At 43.6% G+C, this 17,925-nt stretch overlaps 2 protein-coding genes across 2 annotated transcripts; both read right to left on the bottom strand.

The window, feature by feature from the left end:
• Positions 1 to 1,871: 1,871 nt before the first annotated feature.
• On the bottom strand, positions 1,872 to 6,144 carry LOC102003706 (WAP four-disulfide core domain protein 6A-like). Its single transcript, XM_005392421.1, has 4 exons — positions 6,030 to 6,144; positions 4,784 to 4,915; positions 2,551 to 2,718; positions 1,872 to 2,180 (listed from the first exon to the last, which is right to left on the bottom strand). The coding sequence occupies exons 1-4, from the start codon at positions 6,118 to 6,120 to the stop codon at positions 2,164 to 2,166; spliced, it is 408 nt and encodes a 135-aa protein (XP_005392478.1). The 5' UTR covers positions 6,121 to 6,144; the 3' UTR covers positions 1,872 to 2,163.
• A 3,171-nt stretch (positions 6,145 to 9,315) lies between these two features.
• LOC102004019 (eppin) lies at positions 9,316 to 15,453 on the bottom strand. The gene is made up of 4 exons (XM_005392422.2): positions 15,240 to 15,453; positions 13,435 to 13,566; positions 10,146 to 10,312; positions 9,316 to 9,640 (listed from the first exon to the last, which is right to left on the bottom strand). Exons 1-4 carry the CDS (start codon positions 15,322 to 15,324, stop codon positions 9,620 to 9,622), a joined length of 405 nt encoding a protein of 134 aa, XP_005392479.1. The 5' UTR covers positions 15,325 to 15,453; the 3' UTR covers positions 9,316 to 9,619.
• Between the last annotated feature and the right edge of the window lie 2,472 nt (positions 15,454 to 17,925).

Below are 17,925 nucleotides of genomic sequence, written 5' to 3'. Positions count from 1 at the left end.
AATTCATTCACGCTGCTGGAAATTGGTGCTGGATGTTAGTGAGAGCTTACTCGGGGGCTGTCTATCAGAGCGCTAACACAGGCTTTCTGAGCAGGCTGCCTCAGGGTGGTTGAACCTCTTCCATGGCAGCTGCTCCCTGCCTGCCTCCTCTTCACCCCTTGCCCCAACAAGCTTTCTATGAGGACCAAGTGAAAGTTGCACTTTTTCTGGCCTAACCTTGGAGGTCACATAACATCATGTTTGTCTTGTGCTATTGGTCAGTGCAGCTATAGAGCTTGCCTAGATTCAAAGGGAGGGAACGCAGATCCTCCTTGTAGGTGGGAAATATGTGAAAGAATTTTGAGACCCTGCTCTGAAACTGTTGCATCAGCCAATACTTTCTCCTCCTTCATCCCTCCTTTCTTCTGCAGTCCTCTTTCACACACCTTTGATTCCCTATATCACCTCCTTTCATTCCCCTCCTATGATTTTCTATTTTCGGGTTTCCATGATACTCTGCATCACACTATAAAACTGTTTTCTTATTGCAGCTCCAGAAGAGACCCATGAGACTTTTCTGAGGCAGGATTTTCCCTGAAGTGCTCATGCTTCAAGGTCCCTCACTTGAGTAGTGTCCTTTCAAGATTGTGGGAGTCACCATAGCTGTATGTTTACATGGTTAAACGATTTATGATATCTGTAAAAATAAAATGTTCTCACCCTAACCAGCTAGGCTATCTTCTTTTTCACTCTGACCTCTCTCTCACACTTCTCCTGGGTCAGGTGATGATGGAATGGCTGACAACTTTTTGGCATCCAACAAAAGAGAATTATTGAGTTAAGGATATATTTAGTTTGGGGTTGACATATGTTTTAGGCTTTTTCGCTATTGTTTCTATGCATAGGAAGTTGCTTCTTGCTGTCCCAGTTCCAAGGACTACTCTTGTTGTCTGCCATGCCAACTCCCTTGGCCGCATGACACTGAGGCAGGGGACTAGAGGTTGCACTGTAGTGTGAATGTACCTAGCCCTAGAATGATATGGGCAATGGAGGAGAAACAAGTTTTGAAATGTATGGAGCCGGAAAAACAAGTCTCTAGAAAGCTCTTCCAAGTACCAGATTCATAAAATTATAAATATTTTAAAATTTTAGTTTTTATGGAAACCTATTCAGAAGCTCTTTACTAGGAAGTATATCCCTGATAATTCAATACGTGCAATTTAAAATATACCATGAATATTTTATTTTTTGATGGAACTTTACAAAAGAGAACTTATCGAATTCCTGTGTTTTTAGTACACACACCAACAAACAGAACTACAAACATCAAGCATGGCTTTGCAGCCAGGCATGTGCTGACTGCATCACAACTAGGATCAACATCAAAATAGAACCATATTTTGATAAATTATGTCAAATGAAAGTGAATTATTTTTCTAGTCTCTCCCCAGAAATTGAGTTTTCCAGAATTGATATTGTAAATTTGAAATATGAATTAATAATTTATTTGATGGATTTCCTGAAAAGTGATATCTGCCAGCTTTTTAAAATTTGCAATTGGTTGTGATTTCATTTTTTATTGGAAATAACATTCCCTTTTACATTCCATTTGTAGTCAGACTTTAAAGAAGCTCCTAACTGATAGGGTTTAGATCACACAAAAACTGAATATACACTGGCCCTGCTCTTAAGCATCTGATAATATTTTTTCCAGGGTAACAGTGTCACCAGAGGTCTCAATTTTTAGGATATTCTTACTCTTCCTTGGTTGTTACCGGAAAACCCAGTGACCTGTTATTCTTTAAAAATTGCATATAGATAAATGTGAATAGAAGTGACTCTCTGCACATTACAGATGCAAATTATTCAGACTCAGAAACATCAGACCCCGTAGAACACTTTATTAGGTGGAACTGTGGGCATTATGGGAATAAATGGGCTTCCTGAAAGTTAAAGAGATAGGAAATCACTGAGCACGGGTAAAAGGTGAAAGGCACAGTGTCTGTAGACAAGACGAGCTGGAGCAAAGACAGTAAGCAAAGGCTGGAGCTCAGTTTTTGGAAAAGCAGAGATTTTAGTGGCTGAAATTTGGTCAGTGGAAGCCACCATGGAGCACTGGTCAGGCACATGCGGAGATAGCCCCAGATTATGAGCCACATCCTGGAGGTTGTTCCAGCTCCTCTCTTAGTGTATCTTGGTATCTGTAAGGTAACAGAATAAAGGGTGGGATGTTTGGATCCTGATCACCTTAGGAACCAAATCTTAGAGATAATGGAAAAGAGGCCATGAGATCATTCTGACATCTTTTGGCAGGAAATAAAAACCAAAGTGAGGTGAGTCTTTGGTTTGGCCTGCACCCCCTACTCACCACATACTTGTCAATTTCCCTTTGCCTGTTGCCTCCCTTCCTACCCTCTCTGCCCCAAAATATCTCTATACTTACAGTCTGCAAAGTTCATTCTCACCTCCTGATTGGAGCTGCTTCAGTCAGCTCCAGATGCACAGGTCTTGGAATGGACCAATGCCCAAATTTTTATGTAGCCCTGATAAGCATGGGAGTTTGGGACTTACATCCTTTTTTGCAGATCACCTTGCAGATAGCTTCAGATGGGAAGTTGTTAGGGTTCCCACCGCAACCACCGAAGATGAATTGGGAGCAGAGGTTGGTTTCTTTATCATACCACCAGCGGGGAAGGTAGGCCAAGCAGGGGCCAGGGGCCATTGGCTTAGCGCATACATCTGCAGGGAGATCATAATGCAGAGCCATTTGGACGCCTGTCTCCTTGCCTATCCCTTCCTCTGACCACTGCTCTCTGTCTCTGCTGAGAGGCATATTTGGCCGCTCACTTTAACCTCAGCGGTTCTTAACTTCTTCATCTGTAAAACGAGAACACAAAATACTACCCTGTTTGTCTTATAGGACTGTTGTAAGAAGCGGATGTCACAATACCAAGTGGCCCCACTTATTGGGCCTCCCCAACTTCTGAGCGATTAAATCACAACGATTTTGCCTGCTAAATAGCTTTCCTTTCTCTGTTTTTGCCATTTTTTAAAAATTCAAGCAGCATCATCTTTTCCAGGACCGCCAAGACGGGCTACCAGTGGCTCTCCAAGACTTTTCCAGTCTACCCCACATTGGTTTTCAATATACCTGATCCACTAGGCTCGAGATAAAATTCTACCTAGAAGGATTCCTAAGTTCTATTTCTTCCTTCTTTCCAGCTTTATTTTTTTGCTGCTCCTAACACTCCCATTTTCAAACTTCATGCTATAAAAATAGCACATACTTACACAGCTATATGCTTTGCACCTGCCTAAGTGTTCATACCGTTCTTGCTAACTAAAATCCTTCCCAGTTGTCAAATCCTTTGTGATGTCTTTCCTGGATCCATTCCTTTCCCTCTTGCTTTCCTTTTCTGTGTCTCAACCTTACACATTTTTTGCTTTTGTAATACACATTCATTGCTTACACATTCAGCTATCACTTTTGTGTAACTGGTTCATTCTTTCTCACTCTTCTAGGGGAATATGAGTTTTTCAAGGGTAGAAATTATGTCCTCTGTCATCTGGCTACAGCAGTTCCTAGCAGATAATTTGGCTTAGAGTGGCTGTTTCAGAAGTGTCCCTAGTGGGAAAAAATATATATATCTTCAATTTAAAAAGCATGTAATGAAGAACTATTTTACCCATAGTGCTATGAGGTACAAATCAAGTCATGTAGTACCCCACAGTCTGCAGCCCAACAACACAACAATTTTATGAAAGTAAATCAGTCACTGTTCTTAGCATTTAACCTAGGGCAACATTCAGTCTTATGTGGTAGACCCTTTCCGTATTCTTGATATGCAGATGAGGAAAATAAGGCTTAGAGAAGGTCAGTAGCTTCTCTGAGCTCATGTAGGTGGTTAGGGACTTAAATATAGGTAATGTGTTATTCTTAGGACAAAAACAGAACCTGTGACCTCCTCCCTAGTCCTAGTCTGTCTCATCTCTTGCCCTGTGTAGACTTTCTCTGCTCTCTGGTCTTTCTAGGCCTGATCTCACTGCCTCCCACCACAGGGCCCCTTCCACCGGCTGTTACCTGTCCCTGAAAGATTACTCTCTACAAGTTTTTGCCTGCGTGCTGTCCATTTTTCAAATTATAAATCATGAAGTTTTTCCCTCCAGGAAAAACTTTTCTGCTCTTCCTGACCACAATGAGCAAGTGGAACTCATCATGGGGGTCAGGGGCACCAATGAATACAGTATTTGTTGAACGAATAAATGTATAAAAAGTGCTTGATGCTTTTCCTTAGAACCCAATGGTACAAGTAGGGAGGCGAGCGTGTAGGAGTTTGAAGGTATTCAGAGAAGGCATCCTGGATTTATATAGACAGAGAAGCCTCATATACCTGTCTCTTATCGTTATTCCATAACCTGGCACAATGGTGGCAACTGATGGGACTTCAGTGCCTTCTTGGCACTGTAGAAGATCACTGAAAAGAAAAGTAGTCAAGAGCCTGTGTGGTCTGGTACCCATATCTATCTTCTAGAAGGGGAGACTGGGTCCCAGGATAAAAGACATAAATTTCCCACATCACGTATGTCACAAAGAACTACATTGCTCACATCACATAGGGACCAAAATGAAACATTGGACTTCTCCCAAGTCCAGCACTGACAGGATTGGCATCAGGTAGAAGATACTCTGAGATTCTTGATCAGAAACCAGCCTTGGTGACCCAGGAAGGGGGAACGGACAATGCCAGGGCATGAAGAGGAGGGAGGAGAGGACATTGGGAGATCCAGGGGATCAGTCAGATACCTTCTCTGAGATCTAAACATTTCTTTCCACAGCCGAACATGCAGCACTTCATTTTATCTGGGCAATGTCTGTGCCTCGTGCACTGGTACCTTTCTTCAACTTCACATTTTACTTTGATTTTGGGACAGGATCCTATGGAAGGAGAAGACATCCTTCCGTCAGACCTTGAAGAAGCCATTGTTTTTCCTTCCCCAGCACTGCAGAGTCGGAGAAGCTTGTTTTCCCTCCACCTGTGCCCAGAAGGTCATAACAGAGGGTTCAAGAGTCTCACGACACTAGCCGCATCCCCATCCTTGTAACCACTCACTGTCTAATCCCTACATACACCCCTGCTCCCATTCTTGTCACACATACGTTTCCCAGAGAAGGACAAGCTTCTCCAGGACTATTCTGGTCACTAGGCCTTGCTGGGCATAGCTCATGGTGACTGAGAGCTCCATTTCTAGCATCCGACGGCTGGGCTTCAGAATTCTGTGCAACCCTTGGGACGGCAGGAATCCTCCCTGAATATTTCTTCATTTGTTTAAAGAGTCATTTTGAACACTAATTCAACCAAGTTTGAAAAGCTGCCTGGGGCAAAATAATAATGATTAGTATTGATGGAATACTTCCTATGCACCTGGCCCGTTCTCCTTAACCCTCATTACACATCTACGGCTCAGTCCTTTAAATATCCACATCTAATAAACAGAGGAGCCTGAAGCACAGGGAGGTTCTGTGAACTTGTCTAGGGTCACATAGCTTATTAAGGAGCGGGACCCAAATTCGACCCTGTGAGGTATGGCTCCTGAGCACTCACTTTCAACCACTTCTTTTAAAATGCTCCGTATATTTTATGTACTTTTGCTAAGTACAGAGTGTTCATATTTCAGTACTCCAAGGGTCTGGAGACTATTCTTTACCCCTCAAAGTCAGGACCCTCTGTGGATGGCCTGTCCTTAAGGGAAAATCCCATTGGTTATACAGATCCTGATGTTCGTTTTCATGAGATTCTAGGTCCAGGCACCTCCGGGAAGAAATCCTTGGAATGGTGAGGGGAAGTCAGCTGCTACAGACTGAGGTTCCTGTGCACACCAAGGTTATCTTACCAGGAGGAAGAGGGCTGAAATAGCAATTCCAAATGTCTCCTCTCTCCCACCCGAAGCCCCAGAGTGAGGTAGGGGAAGCAGTGAAACCCTTCTTCATTCCTTCCTCCACATCAAGTTCTCTCTCTCTCAACTGCAAGCACTGTGTTCCCAATACTTACTGAGAAGGAGCCCCTCAACCGGCCTAGGTTCCTGGACACCCCCCAGGAAGACAAATGGTACCAGGAATGACAGAAGTCCCAAGAATCTCATTTTAGGAAGCACTGGCCTGGCTGGTGGCACCAAAACTAGGCACTACTGCTCAGCACCTCTAGCCTCTAAACTTTGGCCACCCAGGCCCAACACCCCAGGAGACAAGCCAGCAACACTCTGGAGGCAAGCCAGAGACATTCTTCTGCTGGGGAACACCAAGTCCCCGAGGCCATCAGTGGGACTAACCAGCACCTACAGTACTGACCCTGGAGGAAGGGGCTTTTGATAGGCTGCTCCTCAGCAATCTGAGACTCCCTGTTTCTCTGGTCCAGGGTGTTCAGATTCCCTTAGAAGAGGGATTTCAACTCCAGAATCCTCTTTCCAGAGAAAATGTTTGAAGATCAAGAGTATCCTTGTTAAATGGGGTCATATCAAATTAAAAAAGAAACAACCAACAGAGTGAAAAGACAATCTAAAGAATAGGAAAAAATTTTGCCAGTGATTCCTCAGACAGAGGACTCATATTTAGAAAATAAAAACAACTAAAAAAAATTAGACCTCTAAAATAAAAGACCCAGTCCAAAATGGGCAAGCGAAATGAACAGACACTTCACAGAAGTAGTACAATAAATACGTGAAAAAATGCTCAACATCATTGGCCATTAGAGAAATGCAAATTAAAACAACACTGAGCTCTCATCTCACCCTAGAAAGAATGGCCATCATCAAGAAATCAAATAACAAGTTCCAGAGAGACTGTGGGGAAAAAGGAGCCCTTCTACACTTTTTTTATCAGAATGTAAACCAGTACAACTGCTGTGGAAATCAGTATGGAGATTCCTTAAATATTTGAAACTAGAAATTCCATTTGACGCATTGATTCCACTTCTATGTATCTTCCCAAAAGAATTAAAGACATCATATTACAGAGCTGTATGCATATCCATACTTAGAGCAGCACAACTCAACAGCTAAATCTTGGAAGCAGCATATTTGTCCATCAACAGATGAATGGATAAAGAAAGTGTATTTATACACCATGAAGCACTATTCTGCCATGAAAAAGAATAGACTTGAGTAAGCTGCAAGAAAGCAGCCCCATCTTGAGACCATAACACTAAGTGAAATAAACACACAAGCTTAAATATCATGTGGTTTCTCTTATGAGAAACTCAGTGTTAAAATAGAATAAAAGAAAAGATAATAGGAAGTAGGGAGCCAGATTGTTGTCAGAGGGGAAGGGGATCAAAAGATGTGGGGAGGAGGGAAGGGAGGGAGGAAACTGGGATGAAGAAAGGAATTGGGATGTGTTTTGTATATGTACCAATCCCATATAAGGAATGTAGACATTATGTGCTGTAAATATGTACCAAAAAAAAAAAGGAGAAGGATCAAGGGATAGGTGGAAGGTAAGGAGGAAAAGGGGATGGAAAAAAGAATTAAGCTGTGTTATGTACCTGTGCCAACTCCCCAAAGGGTAGTAAACATTATGTACTGCGCATATGTCCTAATAAACTAAAAAAACAAAGTAAGAGTATCCTTGTTCTTGTCTTCCTGATTTTATCCTTCCCCTGGCATGTCTATTTCCTATTGTAATTTTCTTGCTGTTTCTTTATCTTCTCCTCATGCGTTGCTATGTCTTTTACCCCGTAGATCCCTCCCCCCTGTCTCTCTCTCTGTGTCTCTGTCTCTGTCTGTCTCTATCTCTCTGTCTCTGTCTCTGTCTCTGTCTCTCTCTCCTATTTTCCTGTTCTTTAATTCCCTTTTTATCCTTCTTCCTCTCTCTTTGGCCCACCCCTTTTCTTTAGCCATTGTCAAAGAGTAAAGAATAGGATAATTAGTGAGGCACAGGAGGAAACTGATTTCACGTTGAATTGAACCTTCAGAGAGTATCTGTTCCGGTCATACTACTTTGAAAGCAGGAAAGACAATTAGATTTGAGAGTTTCTATCAGCAGGTACACTTTAGAATAGGCAGTACAGGACAGACATAATCTCAGTTATGGCTTCAGAACCAGCTGCATGAGAGGACCTGAAAAATGTTCCACTGATTGTTCTTGAATTATTTCACCCAGTTAAGTCTTAAAACATCAGTGAGAAAGTCCATGCAACCTCAGTGTGAGTGAATCTGAGCCATGTAGGGAACAGTCTGTGGTAGAGACAGCTATGTCATACCCTAAGATGCTCTCAGCTCACCTTGATTACACCTAAAGCTGCAAAAGATAATTCCAGAGCACATGTTTAAATCCACTTTTAAAAAATCGAGGTAGAGTTTACATCATATCACATCAGCTATTTTAAGGTGAATGATTCAGTGACATTTTTAGTACATTCACCACGTTGTGTAACCACCACCTCTCTAAGTTCCAAAACATGTCCTATTGTTCCAGATGAAAACTCTGTACCCATTAACAGTCACTCTCTGGCTTCCTCCCTCTTGCTCCAGCCCCTCATAGCCACAAATTGTACTTTCTGTATCTCTAGACTTACCTGTTCTGAACAGTTCATGTAAATGCAGTCATATTGCACTGTGCCAACTCATGCCTGACTTCTTTCACTTAGCACCATGTTTTTGAGGCTCATCCACAGCGCAGCATGTGTTAGCTTGTATTCCTTTCTACAGCCGAGTACCATCCAGGGAGCCTCGGTAACCTCTCTTCTCTAGTGGCAGAGTCCTCCCTTCTCTGCTGTGAGTTTTCTCTGGCTCCCTGGGAGCTTTCTCAGATTGCATGTGGAATAGTCTGGAAGAGTGAAGGATTTAATGCCCCAGGCATCCATCAGAGGGGAAGGAATCATTGGATCAATACCTCAGTTTCCTCTGGAACCAAATAAAGTTGTGGAGGTCTGTTCGACATGGTTCACATGGTTCCTCTGAAGGTGACCAATGGGATTGCGCTGCGGTTTCTCACATTGGTAACCATTCATAATTGACTCCTCCCCCTTCTCTGAATCATTTACCCACTTCCCACCACGTGCTTCTTCAGGTGTCTTCCAGATAGACTACTTGGACCCAGGACTTTGTCCCAACGTCAATTTATAGGGGATCCAAACTAAGACGACATTCACAGGCCCTTGCCTCAAGAGTTTTAACATTTTTTTAAAGAAACAGAGAAAGTTAACAACATCTCTAGAGCTCTCAACTCTCAGAGTTCAGATTGTCCTCATTCTACTGAATGGTGTCACTGAAAGCTTCAATAATCCCTGGTTTCTGCAAAGTCTAATATACGAAACAGATATGAATTACTCAGCCCCAATGTCATAGGACTAAATCAAGTACTTTATTGGAAAAAAATAGGAGCTTCTGAGCGACAACCAGGGAACTAGAAGATGGAGATGCAGGGGTGAGCACGCATAGAGATGAAATCCAAACAGAAGATGCTCTGCATGAAAAGAGGTGGGGATGAAGGAGAGGGAGGCAGTCCTAGAGTTCACTGTTGGGAAGAGCCATACTCTTCTTAGAGTGCTGGGAGTGGAGCAGCGGAAGCCCACCTGGAGCCTCAGTCAGGTGCACACAGAGTGTGGAGCAGGAGCCAAATCCTGGTGGTTGTTCCAGTGTGTCCTTATCCTTGCGAGAAGAGATCCTGTTGAGGGGATAGGTATAGAATGAAACTGGCTTTTGAAGTTCTGTTTATACATCTTTCTGTAGGATGAGGTTTAAAGTGGGTTGGTTCAGGGGGGCTGTCAGGTTCTTTGAAGGAAAACCGAGTGAGGTCGCATTGTTGCCAAAGAGCTGGGATGAGGAATTTGATGACCTGGAATAGTTGCTCGGCCAACATGCCCAGTACAAGGCTGGGCATTCTGTGATCCTTCTGTTCTGGGTCTCTGGGGTTTTGCCATCCTTACTCCACCCCTCCTAAGTCCCATCATACTTGCTAGCTTTGCTTCATCTCCACATTCCTTCCCATCCTCACTCCCCAAAAGGTCACTGTCTCCCTCCTGCAAGGCAAATTCTTATTTCCTGATTAGAGCTGGTGCTATAGCACTGGGTCTGCCAAGGAAATGGCTATCCTGGAATGGACCAGCCAATACTCAGATCTCTTTAGTATGGTTCTGGTTAAGATGGGAGACTGGGGCCCCGACACTCACTTTTCTTTTGCAGAAACTCTGGCAGATGGATTTGGTTTGGAAGTTGTTATTGTTTCCCTGGCAGCCACCATAGATGAAGATGTCGCAGGTATTATTTTCCTTGTTATACCACCAACGCCGAAAAGCAGCCATGCAGAGGCCTGTTTCTTTTGGCAGACTGCACACATCTGCAGAGAGACCCCAGGGATCAGGCTGCGGTGCTTACTCCAGAACAAAGAGCTGTTAATGGTCTCCCTGGCAACCAGCCTGAATGAAACCGGAACAGGCTCCCTTTCCCTTGCACCTTGTGGGAGCCCAGATCTACGAACATATGCACATATTTGCAGGGAGACACCCACCCAGAATGGGTGTCCGCAACCCCGGAGACTGGATTGTTGCTATGTGGTTTGCTCACATGGTATCCTATTTAAGTGGGGTGGGTCCCTAATCCAGTATGACTAGTGTCTTTATAAAAAGGGTAGATTTGGGCAGAGACATGCATGCAGGGAGAATGCCAGATGAGCATAAAGACAGCGATCAGCACGATGTGTCTACAAGCCAAGAAATAGCAAAGATTATTAGCTATCCACCAGAAGTTAACAGAGAGGCGTGGGTTAGTTTTCTCCCTCATACTCCTGAGGAGGAATGAACCCTGCTGACACATTCGTCTCAGACTTTGAGCCTGTTGAGCTGTAAAACAACACATTAACTAAACCACCAACCCATGGCATTTTGTTTCAGCAACCCTAAAAAACTAACATATGTCCCAGCTAACATGAGATCAGTGAGGGTTAGGTCTCTGCGGCTAAACAATTAGGTCTTGTTAGTTTCTATCCCCTACTAGCTTGTCTGTCTGCCAGTCCCTTTAATTTTAATCTCAGCATCTCACACCTGGGCTGTTGAGCTAGCATCTAATTGATCCTCCTGCCTCCAGTATTGGACCCTCCGATCCATCCATCATGCAGTCCCCCAGGGAGGAGATTCTGGTGGCTCTGAAAAGCAAGTTGATCATGCCATTCCGTAGATAATACCTACCTTGACTTCATGACAAAGTCCTCCCAGGACCCACAAGGCCTTTCATCCTCTGGCTCCTACTCATGGCCCTGGCCTCATCCCTTTGATGTTACATGCCTTGGCAATATTGAACACATCATGCAACCACACACGCTGCACACTTTTGCACTGCCCTATTCCCGCTGCTGCTCAGTGTCATTAGTGACCCTGGTATTCTTCTTTTAAAACCTTTTTCAGATTATCAACTCCTTCATGGTATCTTTGCTGACTCCATTCTATATCTCATACCACTGCAGATGCCTGAATCAACCCTGCAGTTCCCTGCCTTGCTTCTTAACCCTATCTGCACATGCACCTTTTGTTTGTACCTTTGATCTCATTTTCTACATTATCTCCAGTGAGGAGGGATTGTGTTTGATTTCATCTCGACTTGTCACCATGTAGAGCCTTATGGAATGTTGAGGGTAAAATAAGAGGTATCCTGGCCTGAACTGAAGAAATCATTCCTTTAACGCCTACTATGAACTAAATACTTTAAGGGACAAAGAAAAGGCATGGTCTCTGCTATTTAGGAGCTTCAAGACAAGAAAGAAAAATGAAGTTCATAGGTATCAGCTGGCTGCTATGTACCAGACTTTGCTCAAAGTACTTCACGACCATCAGTTTATTTGGTCCTCAAACCTTTAACAATGGTTAATTTATTCTCTGAAGAAATTAAGGCACAGCAAAGAAAAGCTGTAAATTTGTTCAGGATTAAACAGCTGGTAAAAACTGAAGCTCAGATTTGAACTCAGGAAGGCCGGTGCAGAATCCCTCACCTGCAGGCATTCAAATGGCTCATGAGCCTCTTGCCTGCCCAGTCTGCTCCTTTGGCAAATCCTGGGTACCTACCTCCTAATTACCTTGCAAACACATCCCACTCTGCCCTACCCCTCAGCTCCCTAATTAAAGCTACCATTTTCCTTCATCTTAAAGTCCTTCGTTGCTCCTATTTCCCTATCATACTCTGGAGGCATAGTATAAACTTGATCATGTCACTTCCCCCACTTTCATGGATCTCCCTGGCTCTAGGATCAAAGTGAGCCTCTCTTATCTCACCCACCAGGTCTTAAATGTTTGGTCCTTTCCAGTCTCGGCTATTTTCTCCTTGCACCAAGCCATGCTCCTCTCTGTTTTCTGGCCTTTCTGTGCCTCACCATTCTGAGCCCCTGTGCATGTTGTTCCCTGTGCCTGTTGTTCCCTCTGCCTGGTAAGCCCTCCCACCCTCTTTTTATCTCAAATATTACCCTTCATTCAAATTCAAATCCAGACTTGCTTTCTAAAGATGCCTTTTCCATCTTCCCATGGAGAACAGGTCCAATCCTACCATGGGTGCTATCATTTGGATATGGTTTTAGTGTGTTCCCCAACTTAGGTTCACACTGGAGAGTTTGGGCCCCATGGTTGTAATATGGAGAGGTGGCGGTACGTTTAAGAACTGACACTTAGTGATAGATCCTTAGGTCAGTTTAGGGAATGCCCTCAGGAAGCACCCTGGGACCTGTTTCCCTCTTGGATTATGTTGGCTGTGATCTCTCCCTCCCTCATGCAATCCACCAACTGCCATGGGGTACTTGCCAGAGACTGTAACATACTCTTTGGACTCAGCCTCCAAAACTCTGAGTGAAATGAACCTTTTTTCTTTATAAAGTTAGCCTTCCTCTGGTATTTCCTTATAGAGATGCAAAACAGACTGATATAATGGGTCTTAGAGGCATAAGTAAATATTTGCTAAATGAATGCAGAATTTTTGACAGTCATTTTGGAACTCAGGGAGAGGGGCATGGAGTTAGGGAAGCAACAGCAAACAAAAACCCCTCTGTTCTGGGGTAGTCAGGGCAAGTTTCCTGACAGAAAGTTGAATCTGGATAGGCAGAGAGGAAGCAGCTCAAGAGCAGAGAGCCAGAAAAGATGAAATGCTTGATTTATCACTTGCAGTAGCACTGCTGGTATATGTTAGGTCAGTAATGGCCACCTGGCTGTCAGAAAACGATAAGAGTGAAAAGTAGCCAAGAAACCATCTGATTCAATCCCACTCCTGTACCTATCATTCATTTGGTAACACTGGGGCCCAGGTATTACCTGATAGAATAAGAACCTTACCAATGGTCCACACCATATTAGGGGCAGAGGTCTCCCAAATCCAGCAATCTTGCCCAAGACCAGTCCTCAGTGATCCAGGGATCAATGCTACCCCAGTGGGCAAAAGGGGCAGGCCTGAGTAGAAAGCTGGTTCTTTGGAGGCTCTGGATATTACCTTCTTGGAGGTCTAAACACTTTCGTCCACAGCTGAAGACACAACACTTCTTATTGTCTTGGCACTGGCTGTTCTTTGCGCACAGATCCCTTTCTTTGAATTCACATTGTTCTCTGATTCTGGGGCATTTGCCTAGGGAGGGAAGAGTGTTACAGCAGTGAGCCTTGGAGGGCACAGCGCCTATCCTTCTCCAGACTCAGTTCCAGCGAGTCAGGAAAGTTTCTTTTCATCTTGTTCACTTCCAGCAGTCCTCTTCCCACAGCGCCCTCATGCAATTCCCAGCACTGCCCATACCATCACCCCTCCCAGACACTCTCACTCCCAACTTTCTTAGCTCCGCCCCTTAACCCACTTCCAGCCTCAGCTCCTCTGAGGCAAAATTTCTATAACACTAGCGACATTTGGTCCGGATAAATCTTTGCTGGGAGTAGACACTGTGCCGTGCACTCTGGGACACTGAGAAACATCTCTCATCTCTACCTTCTATCAACCAGTGGCATTCTGTTCCCATGCTGTAACAATAAAAATGCTGCAAATGCCCCCTGCGGGCACACTGCCCACTGTTCAGCCACTGGTTTGGGCTGATCTGGTTCTCTTGGCCTTGCTGATGAGCCAGAGTTTGTGAGGGCCTCCGGTAGGTGATATTGTACAGCAATTCCTAGGGCACTAGTCGGTTCAACTTCTGAATTCTCACCCCGGTCTTCCACTTGCCCTCTCTGAAACATGGCTTCTTCATTTGTAAAATCATTTTGGCCCTACAGACTTGTCAGGAAAAAATGAGACAAAGGCTGTTAAGCTCTAGTCATAGTAACTGAGGCACAGTCCTACTACCCAACATTTGTTAAATACTTACTGTAAGTTGCACACTCTCCTTAGCATTGCAAATACATCATGTCATTTAATTCCCATCACAGATCTATGAAATAAATTCTATTAATAGCCCTAATTTTACAGATGAGGAAACTGGAACACATAGCATTTAAATAATTTGCCTATGGTTCATGGCTACCAGGATTCAACCCACTGAATCTGACTCAGAGCCTTCTTTATTTTTTTTAAGCTTTACTCAGAAATCTCTATTTTTCTGAGTGTTCAACAAATGCTGAAAACTCTCATTATTAGCCAAGCCTAGAGGTGCAGGCCTGTAATTCCAGCACTCTGGGAGGCAGGAGAATCACAAGTTTAAGTTCAACTTAGTGACTTAGACAGACTCTGTCTCAAAATACAAACTAGAAATGGGTTATAGATATAGCTCAGAGCAAAGACCCTGGGTTTAAGTCACAGTATCACAAAAAGTTATCATTATCATTGTTGTTATTATTATTATTATTATTATTACTATTTAGCAATGAATTATTAGTGTCTTACATTTTAAAAGATTACTAGATATGAGCCTTTATCCCAAAGTCAAGAAACCCCTAGTGATGGAGAGACACTTCACAGAACTACATTTGAAAGAACCAGAAACTAAATATGATGTCCCAAGAAAGGAGTCTTGTCTTTCTAGTAGGATGCCAGGAAGGTCCCTTGGTTATCCCAGATTTCCATAATCCCCCCCCCCATAAATGCTAGACTCTGTGACTTCCTTACCTCCCCAAAAGGACCCTCCACTTCAAAGGGCTAAGAGAAAGAATTGCCCAAGTCTGGATTGCTGCATCCACAGGAGGGATCTAAATATCTCGCTCTCTCTCAACCCAAGGCCAGGGCTTAGATGGAGAAAGAAACCCAGATTTGAGGACTTGTCCTTTGTTCCTTTCCTCCTAGCAAACTTCCTTCTTGCAGGCAAGAGTGGAAACAATACTTACCTGAAGAGTACCGGAGAACAGTTTCCTGGACATTCACAAAGAGAATGAATAGCATGAAAATGTTCAGAACTCCAGAAGATTCCATTCCAAAGAGGGGCTGGCCTGTCTAGTGGCTCCAGGACATGGAAGTGTCTGGCTGCTTTGACCCAGCCTCTTCCGTCAGTAACCAGTGCCTTGGATATGAGAATGGGAAGAAAGCCAGCCACCCCCTTTCTTGTTGGGAACGCCAAGTTCCCAAAGTCACCATGGACTAACTGGCATCTGCAGACCACACCCCAGCGAGGAGGATCTCTTATTGGATAATCACTAATTCCCTGGGCTGCACTGAGCTAGGCCCTCTGGTCAACCAGTGAGAGAAAGCAAAGCTTGTTTCACACTTTTCAGACTCCCTTATGTGTGAACTCCTCTCTCCCTCAGGTCTGTATTTTGATAACTTGGAGAGTTATGGAATGTCTGCCTCATTCATTTTCCACTTTACATGCATAAAAAACTAGCACACAGCTTTTTTTTGTCTCTGACAATATCTCTATTGATCTCTGGGTATCTCTGTTTCTCTGGGCCTCACTGTGCCTTTGTCTTTTTCTCTTTTTCTGTAGGTCTCCCACGGTCCCCATGTTCCTCTCTCCCTCTCCCACAGTTTCTTCCCACTGTTCTTTTTATCTTTGCTTTGGGTCACTCAATTCTTTGACTGAGGCCAAAGAGTAAAGATGTTGCCGCAGAGTAGGGTGATGGGAGGAATCAGGCTGATAACAGAGCCTTCAGATAGTGTGTGTTACTGTTCTGTTGCTTCCAGGGCAGGAGAGAATGTCAGCACTAGCTCACTGGGAACCTCCACCATCTGATGCCAGCTCCTTATTGTCTGTGGAGAAACTACAATGAAGAAGCCTGTCTGAAACGCCGTGACCTAGTCAACTTCAAAAACACAGCAAAGGTGCTAGATCCTAACTGGGTGACTAGAAAGAGGGTGCCAGAGGCCTTGGGCACATTTCTTACAGCCACAAATACAAACACTGCTCCTCAGTCAGTGCTGGTACAGGGAAAGAGATTCTTCAAAGAGTAAATGTCATCTTTAGAGCTCTCAGTTCTTTTCCTTTTCTTTTCTTTCTTTTTTTTTTTGGTATTAGGAATCGAACTCAGGACCTTGCGCTTGTGAGGCAGGCGATCATGTCACTGAGCTATATCCCCAGCCCTACAGCTCCCATTTTCCTTCCTGAGTAGTTGTGGCCTTATGTTGCTCCTGGCCATTTCTAAATTCTCTTACGCGACAGGCAGAAGCTAGACAAAGCCAGCCTATCATCAGTGAGTAAAATACAGGGTGAATGTTTGCATCTTTTAAAATTATTGTAATAAAAGGTACATTACCATTAACCCCCCTCGAAATACTCCCCGTTACGTCAAACACATTTATTCCATCGTTCGTACCAGTTTCTGAAACAGTTATGAAAGTGCTCTTTTATGAGTATCTTTATGAGGTATTCACAAAAAATGTGAATGCTGCCAAGTGCGATTCAATAGAAAGGCAGGCTCATAAAAAACATCACACTCTGTCCTCACCCACCTTACCACCAGATCTGTGGGTGCACAGCTTCTAGTTCTTTCCCAAAGTCAAAATGACAATGAAAGGTAAACGTTTTGAATTGATTCAGGACATCAAGGCAGCCATGACAACACAGCTGAAGACACAAACAAGGACTTCCAGCACTGCTTCAGAAAGTAGCAAAAACAATAGGATAAGTGTGTTCAAAGTGAGGGGGAATATTTTGAGGAGATTAATGCCAATACATCTTCTGTAATAAAATTTTAAAATTTAAACATTCACCCAATTTTTCAACCACACCTCATATATGGTCCCAAAATTTAGGATCAGAGACAGAACCCCAGAATCTCATCCCATCAATAAGAAAGAGCTCGCAGAGACTAGTGAACAGAATTTCTAAAGAATAACCAAGGTGTCCTAAGCAAGCTTGTCCCTCTTAATCTACCTCCATATGCTCCTAAATTCAGCCCAGGAGAGAGTGAAAACCTGGAATGTCGAGGTGGAAGTACTCTGAGGAGCTGCAAGGCCTAAGACTTTATAGACAGAGATCATAAGGAGAAGAGAAGTAAGAATGCTGACTAAATGTCACCCAACATCAGAGATAAGAGGGAGCTGAGCATATAAGTTCGTGCCAGAGACCATTAAGGGATCTTCTGATAGCCATGGATATAATATTTTATTGCGGACTAAAAGATAGAGAGGAGTTCTTAAATCCAAAGGAGATGGACAGATCTTTTGTACAGAGAGAGGCTGAAAATTCAGTTGATCCATTGATAAATGGATCTCAGGGCTTCCAATTAAAGCCGAATTCTTCTCTAAAATTTCTTGAAAATAAACTAAAACTCTACTTTTTCTGTTACATCTGGTCTTGTCTAATTTTCAGACCTATCCATGGGTCTCACTGTCTAAGAAGGTAGACAGTGCCTTTGGGCCTTAGATGATTCATGATTTTGGCCCTTTCTAATATCTAATTTCTTGGAGAAAGCTGGATAAGAACCCACCAGGTCTTTGTCTGTTTTCTTTACCTGTTCTCACTGAAGGTCATGGTCCTTCCTCTGTCTCAGACCCACTTCTGTTTAGAACAAATCATGTTCTAAGAATGAGGGCTCCACACAGGCAGGGAGCGCTGGTCTTCCGGCTGGCTAGCTT

This window comes from Chinchilla lanigera, unplaced genomic scaffold, assembly GCF_000276665.1.
Source record: "Chinchilla lanigera isolate Chin_1 unplaced genomic scaffold, ChiLan1.0 scaffold00044, whole genome shotgun sequence".
Taxonomy (NCBI): Eukaryota; Metazoa; Chordata; class Mammalia; order Rodentia; family Chinchillidae; genus Chinchilla; species Chinchilla lanigera.
The sequence above is the reverse complement of the archived record's forward strand: the minus strand, read 5'-3'. Positions and strand labels throughout refer to the sequence as shown.